Raw genomic sequence first — 17,892 nt, 5'->3', positions numbered from 1 at the left:
CCAGATTGGACAATTTCCTTTTTCTCCTTGCCATCTGTTTTCTTTTTTTCCTGTTTCGTGATGATCAAAATCTTTTGCGATATGAACTGTAGTTCCTGACTTTGATCGATTGAATTCATTATCCTGCTCGTGCAGTTTTTGTCATGATTCATGATTCCAAGAATATTCAAAATATATAGACAGCAAAGAATGTCTGCACGACTCCTGGAAAAGACATTAACTAACTGTATGGAGTCATTCTCCAGAGAGGATATTTTATTTAATACATTTGTTTGCAAATGCCAAATCAAATGTAAATCATTACAATGCCACAGTGTCCCAGTAGCTGCAGACAACATGGAAGAGGATCCAGATTAGCACATGGAGAAATGTTAGGTTGAAGGCAAGAGGAAATGTCAACACCAGAAGCCTGAGCCTTTCCTCAGACCTCCAACCTGAACAATAGAGGTTTGTCTTTTCCATGTGATGGAATAGTCATGGGTTATTTAGATTTGGGAATGAATTATGGTTTGGATAAAATAAATCAAGTTTAGAGGACCTTTGTAAAAGTTGTGTGGTGTGGTTGAGGTGGTTGAGCAGCAGGAAATGACAAAGACTGATTGCATCGTGAAAAGTTGTCCTCGACAAAGGAACACAGTCTGCAGCCGGAGAGGGCTAATGGATGACTGATCAGGGAGAGTCTACAGCGCCCAAACATTTCTGCAATTCATTTACATTCACACCTACTTCACACTGTGTTTGGTCACTTGTGTGGAGAGCGGAGTGAGTCTACTATACTTCTCTCTGTCGACTATTATTTTTTTATTTCACTTCTTATGTGAAAAACAAACAGCCACAGTGTGAGCATCTTCCTGGAGACACTTAGAGTCTCCAAATCTGACCAGTTATCCAAGTATTCAAATTAAACCACGTATTCCCTGTCTCTTTGACGGCCGGGCTTTTTCCGCTCCTCCTCGGATATCTTACAAACTAGATGTGACGGACCATTAACTGGCCCTTGAGGCTCGGGTATGCTTGAACTTAACAAGTTTGTGCAAAATGTTGTCCTTACACTCCTCACAGCCACGCTTGACGGCAGGGTTAAAAGCCTCACGTCACAGAGAAGGGTGAGACAATTGCTCAATTGGACTCTTGATCATTGCGATCATGCACAGCCCTGACATGGTCTTAGTAGTGATCCTGGTTTGAGTCATGCACAGGGAGGCCAAATCTGTTTGGAGTTTGCTTGTTTTTGTCGTGCATACCTGCGGTGCTCTAACTGCTCCAGCTTCCTCCAAAAGTCCAAAGACCTGCAGCTTCTAGGTTGGTTGGCGACTCTAAATTTCCAAATGTGTGTATGTGGTTCCAAAGTGACTTACAATTGCATTCAGAGTCTATGAGCGGACATTTTTTGATGTTCAGCATCTTGCCCAAGGATATTTTGGCATGGGCTGGGATTGGGGACACCTTCTGGTCGGAGGACAACTGCTCTACCCCCTCAGCCGCCCAGTACCTCCTCTATTATTGTTGTGCTGACGATGCTTCTACTCAATTATTGCGGCAAATTAATATTAATGTGTCTTGTTAAACGTCTATCAGAGTTCCATCTCTTGTCATAAAGACTTGCACAGACAGCTGATAAGAATGCCTTTGTAGTAACACTCCCATATGCGAGCTATCCTGTCACCATCTTTGCTCAGTACATGCCCACCCGAGAGAGGTGATTGATAGCCGCTGACCCCTTCAGGGCCAACTGGCGGCCCAGGGTGTCATCTTGTCTCCCGTCGCTCCAGCGTCCAGGCTGCTCTCCAGGAGACGGCTGTCAGTTACAATTCCCCATCCCCTTACTCCGTCTACCCCCCTCCCTCTGTATGTGCTCGGCTGACTTCCTCAGGGGTACTCACACTGCAGCTGACTCACACACTATGAAATTACGCATATGGCCCCCCACTCGGGAGGGAGGCTTCACTACAGTGCCACACAAGCCACAGGGCATTGTGCGGGCTTCCTCAGCAAATAGCACATATGTTTAAAGGCATTAAATTTGCTCTCGCTGCTGCCAACTCATCCCCATCACACCCACCATCTCCCCCCTTCCTGTCATTTCGCTTAATTTGATTTTCCCACTCCATTGTTTTCTCCCCAGAGGCACTTGACATGGGGTAATGAAATTAAGCTCAATAACTTGAGCTGTGGCTGCAGGCATCCTCTGTGACAGGGCCACATGCTTACAGCAGCAAAAGTTGAGCAAATTGCAATCTCACTGAAACCTCCTCTACGAGCACCCTGTAATCAAAAATGCTTAATCACTCTCTGACATGTGAGCCTTGACACTGCAGTAGGTCACACTGTGGATTGCTTTACATGTGCAATCTGGCACGAAGCCTTGAATTTGAGGTTAGACGTGCAAAGTCCATTCATTCTGCTCTCGATATAATAATGTAATATAATTATCAGACCAGTCTCCCTGAAATGGTTATCTAGGTTTATCCAAACTTTGGTCTAATTTTTTTTACATAACAACAAAATACTTATTTAATTTTTCGGTCCAGCTCACGAAACATCCTCCTCTCATGTGTGCAGGTCAAAAGAAACCAACTGCTCTGTGAATCTGTGAAACCGAGTTATTGATTCTCTGCCTTTTTCTCTGGTCTCCTCTTGACTCCATCCTCCAGCATATTGAATTGACATGAGGACTGCTTCCTCTGTTTACTGGCTAATGGCTGTTAACTGCTGCTACCTCACCGGTTTGGAAGAGCACAGTTGCATACTTCTGCTCGCATAGTTGCTGTATGCAGATCGACAAGTCACAATGTCTCCCCGACCATCTCCAGGGGCAGATTGACAACCTCGGTGTGTCTTGGGCGAATATAAACCTGTGAAGTAGAAAAAGCATGTTTCAATGCAGGTTTAAATGTGGTACTTGATATACTAAAACATGATGGATTGTAAATATGTGTATGCACACAGTAGATCACTTGTTTACTTTTACTATAGTGATACTAAATCCACTATCTCAGTCTGAGGGCACATCGAGGAAAGGCAGAGCAGAGCTTTTCCTCACAGCAGGAATGTGCCTGAATTTAACAAGAAGTCAAATGTTTAGTGTAGAGAGCAACTGTAGAGAGACTACTTTGTGTTAGTTTCAAGCAGACTTTGGATGGATTTATTTCCAACACAAAGCTGAATCTCATAGTGATCTCTCCTTTCATCCAGCTGCTCTGTTACTTTTTCCCGTCTGCAGTCTTTAGTCATGCACATGCATACATAAAAAGCAGATTAGACACCTGGTTGCCTGCATGTGTTCTCCCGGAGAAATTTTTTTCCCGAGGAGACAGGTTTGTCTAATCCCCTACCCCTATCACGGACACCAGATTTCTCGTTTACGTGACATTTAAGAAATCGGCTTACTGGCCGAAAAAGAAGCGCAAGTAAACACACTGAATAAATAATCAAAGTAGGAGCAGATGAGGCTAATGTGGGTGCCGCCAAAAAGTAAACTGCCTCAGGTCACAGACTGAAGATCCACTGCAGCACTTCACTGTTCAGTGAATATTTGCTTCAGAGTTACAGAACCCCATATTGGAACAGTGTGGAGGAGCATCCAAGGCAAACTGCTGATTAACAGGCAACCTTTGAGCTGTTACAGACGAGACATTTTCCACGGAGAAAATAACATTTCCACACAGGCACCAAAAGCCATTTCCCTTTCATGAAATAACGTTTCATTGGGCCATTGGTCCTGGAGCATAGAACATAATTAAAAAGGAATTGCAGCAAGGAGCTGAACAATGGAAGCTATTAAGCAGCAGAGAAAAGCAGACAGACACCAGCCTGTCCTACGCTGATACAGTAAACAAATGAGCCGGTTTTTATCCGCAGTCATTCACAGTGCAGCATCAACAGTCAAGAGGATTTGTCGCAAAGACGGCGGCTGTTCTGATCATCTGCGTCCCTTCGTTCTCCACTCATTCTTTTTCTCAGGACGTTTATTGTTCTACGGAACATTTCATTATTCCAGCCATTCATGTTTCTCTGAGAACGGCAACGGCTCCCACAGCTGGTTTCGCTAAAGGAGCATTAAATGGTCTTTTACTGCCAGTAACCAAGACAATTTGAACAAATCTGTGGTAAAATTAATGGCAGCCATGAGGCAACGGGATGGAGATAAAGAGCATTTTTATAGAAAACACAAAGTAACATCGTTTTAAAGCTTGAGACAGTCACAGATTGTTCTTCACTTGTCACTGTTAGCAGTGACTCTAGATTATAGTGTACTTTCATTCCCCTTCCCCTGCTAAACTTAATGATAAATCCTGATTTAAGGTTTTCGACTTAAGCCCACCAGTGCACAATTTCCCTTTTTCTGTGTGTGTGTGTGAGTGATTTATGTGACAGATGAGTAGGGTTGGGTATTGTTTTGTTTTTTCCGATACAATAATCAGTACTTTTAAATTGGTTCTGGTGCCTAAACAATGCCAGAGCTGATAGAGTTTTTCTTCTTTTTTATACAGTTAAAGTATAATTATATTAAATATACTGTACCAATATAAGTAAGTACTTTTTATACATTTACAAAACAAAATCCCACAAAAATAAAACCAAACCGCAGTACAATAATTGAACAGTAAATAATATATAAACATTCTTATTTCACGTGTGAAGTGACTTAATCAGAGCTGTCCACTTATGGTCAGATCGCCCAAGACAGATGTGTCCAGGTGTGAAGAGCATGGTTGTTGGGTTTAAAACCTGCAAACTGTGAATGGCTCTGAGAAGAAGTCTCGTCTGTATATGTTTAAATGTGAGCATAACAAGCAGCACATCTCAAATGCTTCCCAGGTGATACTGAGGCTCAGCCCAAATACACTGTGTGATGTCCTCATAAAGTCAGTTCTGTGTACAAGCCTGCATCACCACTGAGACACCACAGCAAGTGGTATGTCCATGCATGAAAGCAAGGTAGCAATCCAAATGCATCCAACTGATTATTCTGAATGTCAACTTCCCTCCAAGGTGTGCGGGGGCAATTAGGCCACGTTGTAAAGCTCAAGGTTTTCACTCTGAAGGGAGCTTTTTCACAAAGCCTTGTTTTTCTTTCAGTTAGCCAGCTCACATCGCCAGTACTGCAAGCTCTCTAATTGAAAACATGCCTGGACACTAAATGCACCTCTGCTTTCGCCTCGCAGCTTAATGCTGCTCCACTCACAATCTGGTACAATCTATGGAAAATGACGAAAAAATAAATAGTCTTTTTGGTTTTTTAATCCGGCTGTTACTGAGACTAGAATATGATATTTCTCATTTTTTGTTTTTAGGTCTCAGTATTTTGAGCTTTACAATAATGCAAATAATATCTGTGCAGTAAGAAAACGATCATACAAATAAAACAAATTCACAAGTGACTGTTTTGACATCAGCAGTGAGCTAATCCTGTTGCCAGACAGAAAAGTAAATGATGCTGACTGCCAGTAGTTCCCGGGACACTAGCATAACACACATAGTAACCCAGGGTATATCCGTCACTCATGCGTCTCAAAACTTGCAGAGGAGTTGAGGTGTGGTTAAATGCAGGGCCATGGATGACGTCTGACAGCTCCAAGCTCCAGTCGGCACACAGGCCTTGTGCCCTGTCTAAATTCTGACGGCGGAGATGTATCCTACCCAGGACGGAGACGTCTGGAGGACAGCCGCAGACACGCATCAAACTGTGCATCAACAGAATGTCTCAGTGAGATATCTGCATCAAACGGGACCATGCCCAGTCACCCACAAACAGGAGCTGAACTTGGTGCAGATGCAGCAGACCGCCCATTGTATCCGAGTCAGTTGTCAGGCAACATGCTGTGGAAACTTGAGTTTGAATTCACCAGCCAGACTAAACATCTTCCCATTCATATGCTGTTAGTGATGCAGCCGCTGCAGAGGTGGTGCATCGGATGGATAATACTTAATTTACAGAAATACGAGTACAATTGTACTGTTTGGAGTAAAAACAAGTTTTTGTAATTATTCATACTTGGTGATTATGATTTCATGCACTCATTATTTGGAGCAGTGTGAATTCTGAGATGAGATAATGACGAAACAGCACCGACATCATTAAACACAAACCGTGACTATATCACAATTAAGCAACATGGAGCTAAAATTTATGATAAAAAATGTACCAAACTATTTGTCTCTGATGAAAGAGGAGACAAAATTACACAAGTGTGTTTTTTCAAAAATTGAACTATTTCTTTGAATGGCCATACTGCTCATTTCTCTTCCTGCGCGCTCCAAACATGTTTCCAGTCATTCTGCACAACTGCAGAACAACATGAACAAACTGGCAACGGTGTTAGACTGGACCCAGCTACACTGACGGCTGTAGGAGATTGGACAGATTACAGCTAAGGGGACAAACAGGTTGACATTTGGAGCCATGAAGCAGAAATGAGAGAGCACGACAGTCTGATTATCAGGCAACAGCACATCACCTCACCTCAAGTTGTCAAGTGTCTCACCGCTCTGATCCCTCCACTCAATTTGGTCTTCTGTCACCCAAAGGTCCCTGTGACTATGTCTTTGGCTCGGTGTCAGAACTGGACTTGGCCCTCCAGGGCCTGGACTGTGGTGCTGGCAATTTTGGACTTCATGCCTGTAACACGAGGCACAAGGACAGCACATTTGAAATTCTTAGATGTAGTGGAGGAGTGTTTTTTTTTTTTTTTTTCCCCAGGCCTCTGCAGCAGAGTTTCCAACTGTTTGAGCAGAACTGTAGCTACAGAGCCAGAAGTGTGTTATGGTGAGGACAATGAGGACACCTCAGGACAGACCTCAAAGGGAATTCAGCACATTTAGCTCCTGCCAGCAGAATTCAGGTGGTCACAGAGCAAAGAAGGAAAATGAAAAAAGTTTGCACCGGCAGAGAGAGGGCCACTCACAGGTCACACACAACCTGCTCACCAAGTGGAACAGGCCAGTCATGGTCCAGAGGCAAGTTGGTGGCTCTGATTATGAACTGGACAGACAGAATCTCTTTCTTAAAGGGATAGTTCACCGAAAAATGAAAGTTCACTCATTATATACTCACCACTTTGCCGGTGAAGGGTTGGGGGAAGTGTTTGAGTCAGATGCAGGGGTAAAAAGCATTGCAAGTGTCTGTAAGTCCCAACATTCAAATTTGGCTCCAGAGGAGGATATCAGAGGACATTAAGGCTAAAAACATAGTGTAAATTCAAAATTCAAAAACATGGTGTTTCAAGTCAAATTTAAGATTTAAGTTTATTTTTCTGAGACTCAGTGTGTTATGTTGTTCTTATGAACTCTTGAACTGTTACAAATTCTGTCTTCTTGCCCACTGGCCTTGGCTGAAGGAGGGATAGGGTTGTATGTGTGTTTCAGCACATGCAGGAGAGGAATCACGACGTGGAATCACGGGACATCATCAGCCAGGGGCCAATTCTTCTATAGTACCCCATGAGGGGCTCTAGTCCATATTTGTTCTTGGCAACGCTTTAAGTTGTAGAGTCCCACAATGACCTGCAGGGTCCAGGCGCAAACTGAGAGCTGATCTGAGCTGACAGAGCGACCGTCAGGGTGCAGAGCGAGGGGGGAAATATCACTCCAAGTAGGGCAACAACTAACCCTGACCTACATCAGTGTTGGGTACCCTTTAGCCTTCTCTTATTAAAACACAGACGGAATAGTATTTTTATCTTAATCCTTAACTTTGAAGGTTGAATGAAAGAATAAAAACAATTTGAAAACTTTAACCTCTGGGCAGTGTGAATTTGCTCAGCAAATCTTAAGGCTGTCTACTTAGTGGATTATCACTTATGTGCAAAGATGAAATTTTGGTCTGAGAGTAGGGAAAGAGGAATGGTCAGGGAGCTCACCAAAAGGGTTTAGTCTCCATGATTATCACAGTTCCCCATCAGTGTAGTCTGTGGATCAGAGCATGAATACGTAAATACTTAAAAGTCATTTAACATTGTGTTTAAATAATAATAATACTAATGACAGGTGGTTTTAGCTTCAATGCTCCAGCATCATTATTACACTGGAGGCATGTCAGATGTGTTTTTTTGCAGTGAACCATTTCATTGCCTTTTTTTTTTTTCTATGACTCATACTCTCGATCTCCTGTCATTTCACTGAACACTAGACAGGGATTCAGTGTCGTCTTTAAAGTGGTTCAAAGTGGTGTTACTGTTGGTGCCACTGTCTCACAGGCACCAAAGCAAGAAGCAGCCACAAAAAGCTCAAGATGAAAACCAGATCTCAGTGTTATGATGAAGGTAGAGCCGTGTATGATTAAGGTTCTGTTAATTGCTCATCCAGTTCATTTCATCTATATATCGATTTATAAAATATTCTCACTAATGTTGATGATTAGAATTTGGATGATTAAAAAAAAACAAACATTTTGTAGTTCATAGTTAAAACTCTTACAGTGAAATATTAAAATAGCCGTTAAGATAGACCTTGGATTGCAGTAAAGGTAAATGTCCCCACGTAACCTTCTGTTCTACATCCACACCTTCGCTTCCCTCTGTAATTTGAATGTCAAAGCGTCTCTTCCTCCCATCATTTCTCCGCTAACGTTCAGGCAGAGAGGACGACAGATGTCTGTCCTTTTCATGCTCACAGCAGGTTGTCTGTGTTCAACACGTCACACTCCTCTCACTGCATTTCCCCAGATGTCACCTGTGATTCTTGTTTTATTGATCATTTTCATAACCAAGACCTCCAGAGACCCAACTGCATAACAGGTGTTCTTGCTGTTGGAGTCGTACAAAGCCTGTTCTTCAGTTTGTCATACCCAGTTTTTTGGCTAGATCAAACATATATTGAATTATATTGTTCAATAATTGATTCCTGTCTGCTACAAAGCATATTTAAGCTAATGCAGTGTAAAAGACTCTGGCTTCAAATGTGCATGTTGGCAGTGTTTGTACAAATCTTGTATATTTTGGTTTGGTTCTGGATAGTGGAAGGAAGTGTTATCTTTGTATAGTCTATGAAAAGGCCTCACTCCAAAAGCCATTCCATCTATTGCTGCGTACACACCTTGTATTAACTTGTTTTTGTGATACGATCGTGAGTACACCGCTCTCAGATCGGATATAGATCTGATCACACCAGACCTTATGCGGAGGTCGTCTGACCTACATGTTTCCACATTCTTTTAGCAGTGTGAACGTGAATGAGCCACATATGAAAGGATGCCTGCTCAGGTGATGTCCTCTGACCCATTACAGCTTCACTATGAACTGAACTTATTTTTACTCGTATCTGTGCTCATACGTTGATTTGTTTGTTGGCCATCGCCAAAATGTAGAAACTTTTCTTTAAATGGTGAAATATTTCTTCACTGCAGCTGCACAGGATTCATTCATATCAAATAGTGACATCGGACACATCTGTAAACTCATAATAATTGGCCACACTGGCCAGGCGTGATCACACGTACTTAGCGCTTGCCACTTGTGATAAGATCTCTCAGGAGATGTTCCTACCAGGTGTGTACGGGGCCTATGTTGATCAGTCTGCAGCCACAGGCGATGTTGGTGATATGCAGGCTGCCCATGTTGTCCTTGTGGTGCATGGTGAGCTGCTAGCGATGGTCAAATTTGGCACAAGGGCAACATGCAGTACTGTCAACTACCGGGAAATGCCAATCAATATCCGTGACAATTTTCTCCATAGCTTCCTATTTAACTTCCTGCTTTATGCGGCAAGATCTTTATCCTGATTTTCCATTCGCAACAGATTTTGTAACTCTGATCGGGTTGAAAGATCATATAGCATGTGACCCCATGTTGCCAGTCATTTGTGTAGTATGAACTCAAAATGACTGCAGGACTCCTGAACTGCACAGTCACTGATGACTTTGTATGTTTTATAGTGTGAACTTTGCATAAATATACAGGAAGAACACAGGGACATCCATTTCATTGGAACTTTAGATTTGTTTAACCCATGTGTTACTTCAAAACATGTTGCTTTTACACATATTCCGTTAATTGCAATTACAAAGACTATTCGAAAAGTCATTTTAGCTGTCCAGCTTCTATATTTGCATTTTAAATTACAGCCACTTGAAGTTCTAATGTCCTGCAGAGCAGATATGATTCATAGTGTTAGTTCAGACAGAGCACTGAAGTTATACTTGCATTACCTCTTTACTATTACATCTCACAATGTCGTATAAATTCTGTCAACGACCATACAGTCCATTACATTTAACTTTAAAGTAGCTCCACTTAATGTTTATATATTATCGATCGATAAAAGGAGTAGAGTAAAAGGGGTCACTCGGTGAACCGTCATGTCCATGCTGTGCTTTCTTCCATCACAGTATGGATCATCTGCATAAAAAAATCCCTCAAAATATGAGAATACACCTTTTAAAAGCTCTTTATTTACGAGAAACTCAATAATCTATGCTCTCTCTCATAGTGATATATGATGTAACTTATTTTATAGGCTCTAAAATGTGTAAGAAAATGTTTTATGACTTAAAAGCTTCTTGCTAGGTTCATAAACTATCATCAACAGACATCTATATGTGCTACTCCAGACTTGTGTGTTTTCCATGTTCTACAATTTTCCAATTTAACTGTTGATATCGAGAATTTTCTTTTTAAAAGGATTGTAATGTTTCTTACACCTCTTCCTGTTCTGTCCCGCTCCCTATGGCATTTCTTGATTGGTTAGAGGAAGTCAAACTAAGATTTCACGTGCTGAGGCCAGTAACAACTGATGGCCGTTAATGTGGAGGGGGCGTGTGGATGTGTTAACAGATGAAGGAACATGTACAACATGAATGGTGGTTTGGCGTCTGTTGCTCTTCATTTTTGCTCGCAGGCCAAATGTTTTGACCTTTGTCGCTCTGCCGCATGGTGTCCTCCACCCGGGCCTTGTGCCAGCCCCCCCGGCCTCTTCCCTCCCTCCCAACCACCTCCTGGCAGAGCAGCTCACCCATGACATTCTAATCTACTCGAGGAAGAGGGGGCTTCGCCTGGAGCTCCTCATCTTCCTCCCCAGTCCTCCTCATATTTCAGCAGCTCTCTGCAGCTAATCACTGTCACTGTCATTACTCTCCTGCCGAGCACACTGCTGTCCTTGTGGCAGAGCCTGACCTTATCCACTCTCCCCGTTTCCTCTCTCCGTTAGCCGTCGCAGCGCCACCGGCTTTGCACAATGGACCACATTTACAAAGCTGCGCTATATAAAAGATTAAGAGATGCACTCAAAATTACCTCATAAAATCAGCTCAAGTGCTCTTCGCAGAGTCCGTACTTCATTCCTTTGATTATTATCTGGCTGTTGCTCAGGTGGTAGAACAGGTTCTCCACTAATCACTGGGTGGAAGCTCCAAAAACCGGCTCCTCCTGTCCACGTACCAAGGTGTCCTTGGATACTGTAGCAATCGGTGAGCCGGTTGCTCTGATTGGACAGTATGGATGCAAAGGCTCATGGGACTTGTCCCAGTTAAATGAAGCTGTTTAAGTCGTAAGTGAGAGATTTTAGTTTATGATTTCAGTGAATAAAATAAAAACTTGGGGTCAAAATGGCAATTTACTTTACTAAATGAAGTGACAATAAAAGTTTATGAAAAGTACAGTGGTCTGAATACTTTCTGCAGCCAATATATGTGTATAAGCATTAAAGTAGCGACTGAAATTTTGACATTCTCTTCCATATAAATGTAATTGAATATTGTTTTACAAGCAGCCAGTCAACACACTATTTAAGTGGTAATATTTCAATTTTTCCTGAATATAAAAACCTTGGGCTGTGATAATCATCTTGCATTTCGCATTCGTCTGTTTAAAGGTTTGAAATACACTGCACTTTCTATTCTATCAACCACTCAAAGCACTTTATAATGTAAATCTAATCCATACATTCATATACTGATGGCACAGCATCAGTTAGAGGTCTAGTATTAAGCTCAAGGACCCTGCTCTCTGAAGGACTTCTGATTTCTAGACTTGTGCAAGAGCTTCTCCTGTGCCTCAACCTTGGATGAGACATCCTCCCACCCATGATCAGTTTCTCCAGCAGAAAGTGATTCTCCTGCTAGTTACAGGTTTAAAGGTTCAGTGTGTACGACTAATGGCATCTTGTGGTGAAGTTGCATTTTGCAACCAATTGAATAGCTCTCACCTCGCCTTTCCCTTCCAAGAACCTATGGAGGCCTTCAGGTGATGTAAATATGTGAAAGGCCCTCTCTAGAATCTAGAATCAGTGTGTGGTTTGTCCATTCTGAGCTACCGCAGAAATATGGCGGTGCAACATGGCGGTTCTGTGGAAGAGGACCTGCTTCTGATGTAGATATAAAGGGTTTATTTTAAGGAGCAGAAAATTATCCTTAGTTTCAGGTGATTACATCAAAATGAATTATGGTTCAGGTCTGCAGTACTTTAATACTGTTTAACCTGCTCGTAATGACTAAATATTATATTAATTGATATTAATATAAATTGTAATAACTAAGGAAATGCAATGTTATATAAAGAGGAAACCAAAATCAGCACCAAAAATAAATGGGTTCTTCCACAAAACTTCAGGATAATCAGTTGAGTAGTTTCTGCTCAATCTTGCTAACTAACAAATGCAGTATTACTTCACAACACGAGTAAATCGAATACAACAGCAGTTTATATAGACTACGGACATCCACTTTATATTTAGCTGTTCCTGATTACACTGAACTTGGCCGTCTTCGTGGGTTAGGCCTTGGATCTTCATCACATTAGCAATGGGACTGTTGTCTTAATGCTCTTCTGAAGAAGAATTAAGAAGAACTAAAAACTCTTGATGCAGCTTTATTTTAAACCATAACGCAACAAGTCTTCTGTGTCACGTTAGAGTAAACACTTTGACATCAGGTGCTTAATTTGTGAGCCAGTCTACGGCTTAAATTTGACTCACTGTTGCTGTGACATCATTTGAGACTTAAACATGTCATCGACAGACAGGTTGTTCCTCAAAACATCCTGTTCAGGTCTGTGTCAACTTGTTATACTTATTCTGTTCCTTTCCCATTTTGTCTTCCCCAGACCTGCGGCGGATGACAGCAGGTTTCATGGGCATGGCGGTGGCCATTATCCTGTTCGGTTGGATCGTTGGCGTGCTTGGCTGCTGCTGGGACCGAGGCCTCATGCAGTACGTGGCTGGTCTCCTCTTCCTCATGGGAGGTGAGTCATGTGTGCGCCATATATAGTCATGTCTCCATGACTTCAGAGGACGTTCATACCCTGGACATTAAGTCTAACTTTAGACTGAGTCTAACCGTGATTGAAAACATATCTTAAACCTTACAATATTAATGATTTATGCAAAGCTTTGCCCTTAATGCTAACCTTGCTCTTTTCAACTAAATACCTAACCACAACTTAAACCTAACTCACACTTTAACCCTAAAACCAAGTCTCACCCTCAAACTTACATGTGGTCTTCAATGGTTTCCACTCCTTGTAGCCATGCATACCCTATATGCCCTTTGGATATACCCCAATCAGGCAAAGCTAGGTTTTTATATAGTAATGTAATTTCATAATAACATCATCATGACATCATTTATACCCCATGATGACAGGTGTTTGGTTAATCTAAATGCTATAGATTGTGTCCCTGATCTTAATAGCAAAAGTGAATGTATTTGCATTTTTGAGCTATAGGCATTATGATTTTCTGACTTCATTGTGACTTTTCCATGACGGCAGTTATCATCTGATATCTGATGGGGATGATTTTCTGATTAATACAAGCGTCAGAGTTGACTCTCCATTATTTGCAGGAGATATCTTGGACTCACCCATTGTGACAATAGTCCAGGAAGTTACGCAAAGTCACTACTTGTGTCCCACTTCCAGACAACATAGTAATTCTTCTCTTCTAGGTTTATTTCTTGTGGGCATTTTAATACATTTATTATCTGGTGATAGTGGAGGGATGGCAGGAAATGAGAGCAGTAGAGATGCACCAAATGCCCCTGGCTGGATTCCTCTTCTATGATGTTCATGTGCAGCGTCTTAACCTCTAAGCCTCGAGCTACATATTAATTCTATAATTCTAATAAGATTTTCAGTATTTGATGGAAAAGTGGCAAAATTAAATAGAGTCAGTGTTGCAGACTAATAACAAGAGATTTTTGAGTTTGCTGGTGTAAACTTTTTCTCTCACATGGATTGCACAGTGGACATGGAGGAACTGGTCAAATGTGATAGATACATACATATTTATATGTATAATATGAAAAATTACAAATTAAAAAAATTGCAATATTGATTTATCAATATTTTAATCATTGAGTATGTTGATTTTTCTTATCAATAATAGTCTTTATAGTATTAATTTGTATGTACAGTACTGTGTAGTGTACACAGTTGGTGTGTATTATAGAACTGTGATATAGTCACTGCACCTGACTGTTGTTTACCAAGAACTACACTAGTTACAGCATGTAAACATTTATTTTACGTTTCTGTTTGTGTCCAGATTAAACAAACAAGAGTGTATTTTTCATCCGGCCAGTTGTTTCCCTCCGTCTCTCCGTCGTGATGCCAACAAAATATCTCATCCTCAGACGCCGCTTATTCTGTGAGGGTCAAGTGGGAGCTGGAGCCAATGCCAGCTGACATTAGGCCAGAGGCGGAGTACAGGTCGCAGCGGTGCCATACCAACCATTCACTTTCAAATTCACACCTACGGACAGATCAGAGTCTTAAGATAAACTACCTCCACTCTGAGTGTCTTTGGACTGTGGGAGGAAGCTGGAGTACCCAGAGATAACATTCAAACTCCAGAAAGGCCCCTGGATGAACTTGTATACGAACCTTCTTGAATTAGATACGACAGTTGAGAGCTGACTCATCATCTAATTCTGATTGTAACGATTCTGAAACTGAGAAATCACAATATAAATGTCCACAATCTCATATTTTGATGATGGTTTACTTTGATTAGTAATGTAACATAACCCATTTTTCATTACGCAATTTGCACCACAAAACTTCCTCAAACCTCACGGGACTAGAATTCTATTTTAAAAACCTTGGCAAGATGTGCATTTTGTTAACATTACACATATTCCGTTCCAACTGTATGTGTCACATGACTGTTGTGTTCAAAACATAATTGAGTGATCAAAACCCCCAGGATACAAGTAAGAGTAGTTTAATTAGCTCAAGATGGTTAATAACACTGCGACTACAGAACCCCTGGACATATTCAAGTGCAAGTGGGAACATTACCATAAAAACAAACGAGGTATGAAGATGAAAGTATATGAGTGTGTGTATCTAGCCCCTGCATCACCCAGGCAGGCATGCAAAGACACACACAACCCTGGGTGTCCCACATTCCTGGCAGTGGACAACCACTACTGGTTTCACACATACACTGATGTGTTGTGTGCTGCACAGCTCTTGGTTGGCAGGAGGCAACTGCACACTCAATTATGATCAGCCTTGGATTAGTGCTGTGCCCTACAGTTGTATAATGAACAGGCAATTAAAAAGTCAATTATGGTTGCTTGGTAATAAAGGCACAAAAAACAGGCTGGGTCAGTCTGCAGCAGCCAAGTCACAGCAAAGCAGCCCACAGGGTCACAGAGCTCCTAAAATGAGAACACATTAACCAACTGCATGAACTAAAATCAATCCAAAGTCAAAGATTTGTTCAGAGATGAAGTGGAGAGAATATTTAAAATGGTTTGGTTGTTTGTCTTCTTATGATCTCCTGGGTAAGTGCATCAGTGGTTAGTCAGATTGCGGCCGTTTTTATAGAATTCCACTTTATGCAGACATTGTTCAGGAAAAGATCCATCAACAAAAGAAGCAGAAAGACAAATTCCTCCAATAAACTTGACAACAATTCAATGCAGACATATTAGAGTGATGGAGTGGGTGGAATTATATAAGGATATCAGGGCTCTGGAAGTAAAAGGCGTTGACACTTCATGCAGAGACAGCATCAGGGGATGTTCTACTGGAGCATTTCCAGCAGTTGATGGACTTAAAGCATTAATAGTTGAATCATCTCTCAAACAAGCCGGAAAAATGCTGCAAATGTGTTTTGTAACGGCACAAACAGGATTATTTCCAGTAATCACACCTAGTCCACTCAGTGTGTGTCTGTGAAGGTGAGAAAATGGACATGGTTTGAATTTCTCCATTAAGCTCTTTTTTACTCTGTCACTTTTCATGTGAAAAAATCTTGTCTTCAACAAGAGAGTCATTATCATCAGTATGGCAACAGCTGCAATCACATTTACACTTTGGGCAACACTTCATGTGAATTAATGTCACATCACAAGTAGTACTATTATGATGATTTGTTTTAGGTCCACCATTAGAATCCATGCCCACTGACCATTATGGTTGTACTAGGTAATAACAGACCATAACACCCTGTAACCTGAATGTCTTTGTGGCCAGTTAACAAGAAGAGCATGAAACTGGGGTGGGCTTCATGGCTAGTCTATCTCTCATTGATTTTGTTGTTTCGTCTCTCTTTCTTTCATTTGCCCATTGGTTGGTTTATACGAAATAAAATCTGACTCCATGCTTGGCAGCCAAGAAAAAAAAAAAAAACTAATTAAAAAAGAGAGTCACGCTATGACCGTGACACTAGTTGGTTTCAAGTATACCCTGACCTTTTAAGGATTAGGAAAATGTGGTGGTCTTGTTGGGAAAAGGTCAAAGCTTGCTTAAAAACACAAGATTGTGTGGATTTAAATATGACAAATTATCTGCCATACAAGAAATGTCATATTATCCTGGATGGGATAGAATACTACCAGACAATTTTATTTCTACATAATTCAGAATTGCTGAACAATAGTTGAGCATGGAAATATTTTGTCTAAGGTGATCCCGCCTCTTGCCCAATGTCATCTGGGATTGGCTGGAGCTCCCCCCTGCGACCCTCAAAGGATAAGTGGCATAGATAATAGATGAATAGATGGAGGGATGGGAAGACATATTGTGTAGGAGACAAGGTTTGATATTGTCAGCATGTCACCTGTTAATATCTTATGTCAAGGTTGTCACAAATTTAAATTTGGGAAATGGTTGCTCTTTAACTGACACAAGTTTGATGTCCAGTATTTCTCTCCTTCAAGATCTTCTTCTGTCATTGCAGGAACCTTCTGCATCATTTCCCTCTGTACCTGTGTCGCTGGCATCAACTTTGAGCTTTCCCGTTACCCACGGCATCTGTTCGGCCTGCCTGATGACATTGGCCATGGCTATGGATGGTCCATGTTCTGCGCTTGGGGAGGCCTCGGCCTCACCCTCATCGCCGGCTTCTTCTGCACCCTGGCTCCCTCTGTTCAGCCGATACCCAGATCCACCTGCCCCAAGTCCCGACAGGAGAACGGCACCGTCTGCTAAAGATGGCAGCCACGAGAAGACCGACTCATCCCTCAGATCGACTACAAAGAAACAGAAAAACTATTCAACATGTTCATTCGTCCACTCATCTCCAGTCTCTCCTGGTTCCGATTTTTTTTTTAATGTGTGTGTGTTTAAAACATGGGTGTCTTGATGATCTGCTATCTTGAAAATACCAGAAAAAAAACTGAAGAACTGACAAAATATTATCAAAATTTTTGAAGTCGTGCTTGTTATGTTGTTGTGCAGCAGACAATGAAATGGACCATGACCACGGAAGGTTGCAAAGGAAATACATGGAGACACTGAAAGACTTAATTCATGATCGTAAGTGGTTGTAGCTAGAGTGGCTCTAAACCTCAAAAGGTGATTGACAATGGTGTTGAACCTGTGAACTGCTTATAAGTCATGTGAACTGGTCTGTTGACTGTGATTAAGGAGAACTGAAGGAATCAGCAGTATTGGAGCGAATCAAAGATCCTTGGAAGTTTCTTCTTGGAGGGTCCTTGTGTGATGA

General features: G+C 41.5%; 1 protein-coding gene across 1 annotated transcript in view; it reads left to right on the top strand.

Moving 5' to 3' along the window:
• Window positions 1-17,562, top strand: part of tmem178bb (transmembrane protein 178Bb) — a 96,199-nt gene extending 78,637 nt beyond the window's left edge. Inside the window, exons 3-4 of the mRNA XM_069519358.1 lie at window positions 13,038-13,175; window positions 17,125-17,562. Coding sequence (XP_069375459.1) covers window positions 13,038-13,175; window positions 17,125-17,375 — 389 coding nt within the window. The 3' untranslated portion in view covers window positions 17,376-17,562. The remainder of the gene's footprint in view (window positions 1-13,037; window positions 13,176-17,124) is intronic.
• The last annotated feature ends 330 nt before the right edge of the window (window positions 17,563-17,892 follow it).

Source organism: Paralichthys olivaceus, chromosome 23, assembly GCF_024713975.1.
Source record: "Paralichthys olivaceus isolate ysfri-2021 chromosome 23, ASM2471397v2, whole genome shotgun sequence".
Lineage (NCBI taxonomy): Eukaryota > Metazoa > Chordata > Actinopteri > Pleuronectiformes > Paralichthyidae > Paralichthys > Paralichthys olivaceus.
The sequence above is the reverse complement of the archived record's forward strand: the minus strand, read 5'-3'. Positions and strand labels throughout refer to the sequence as shown.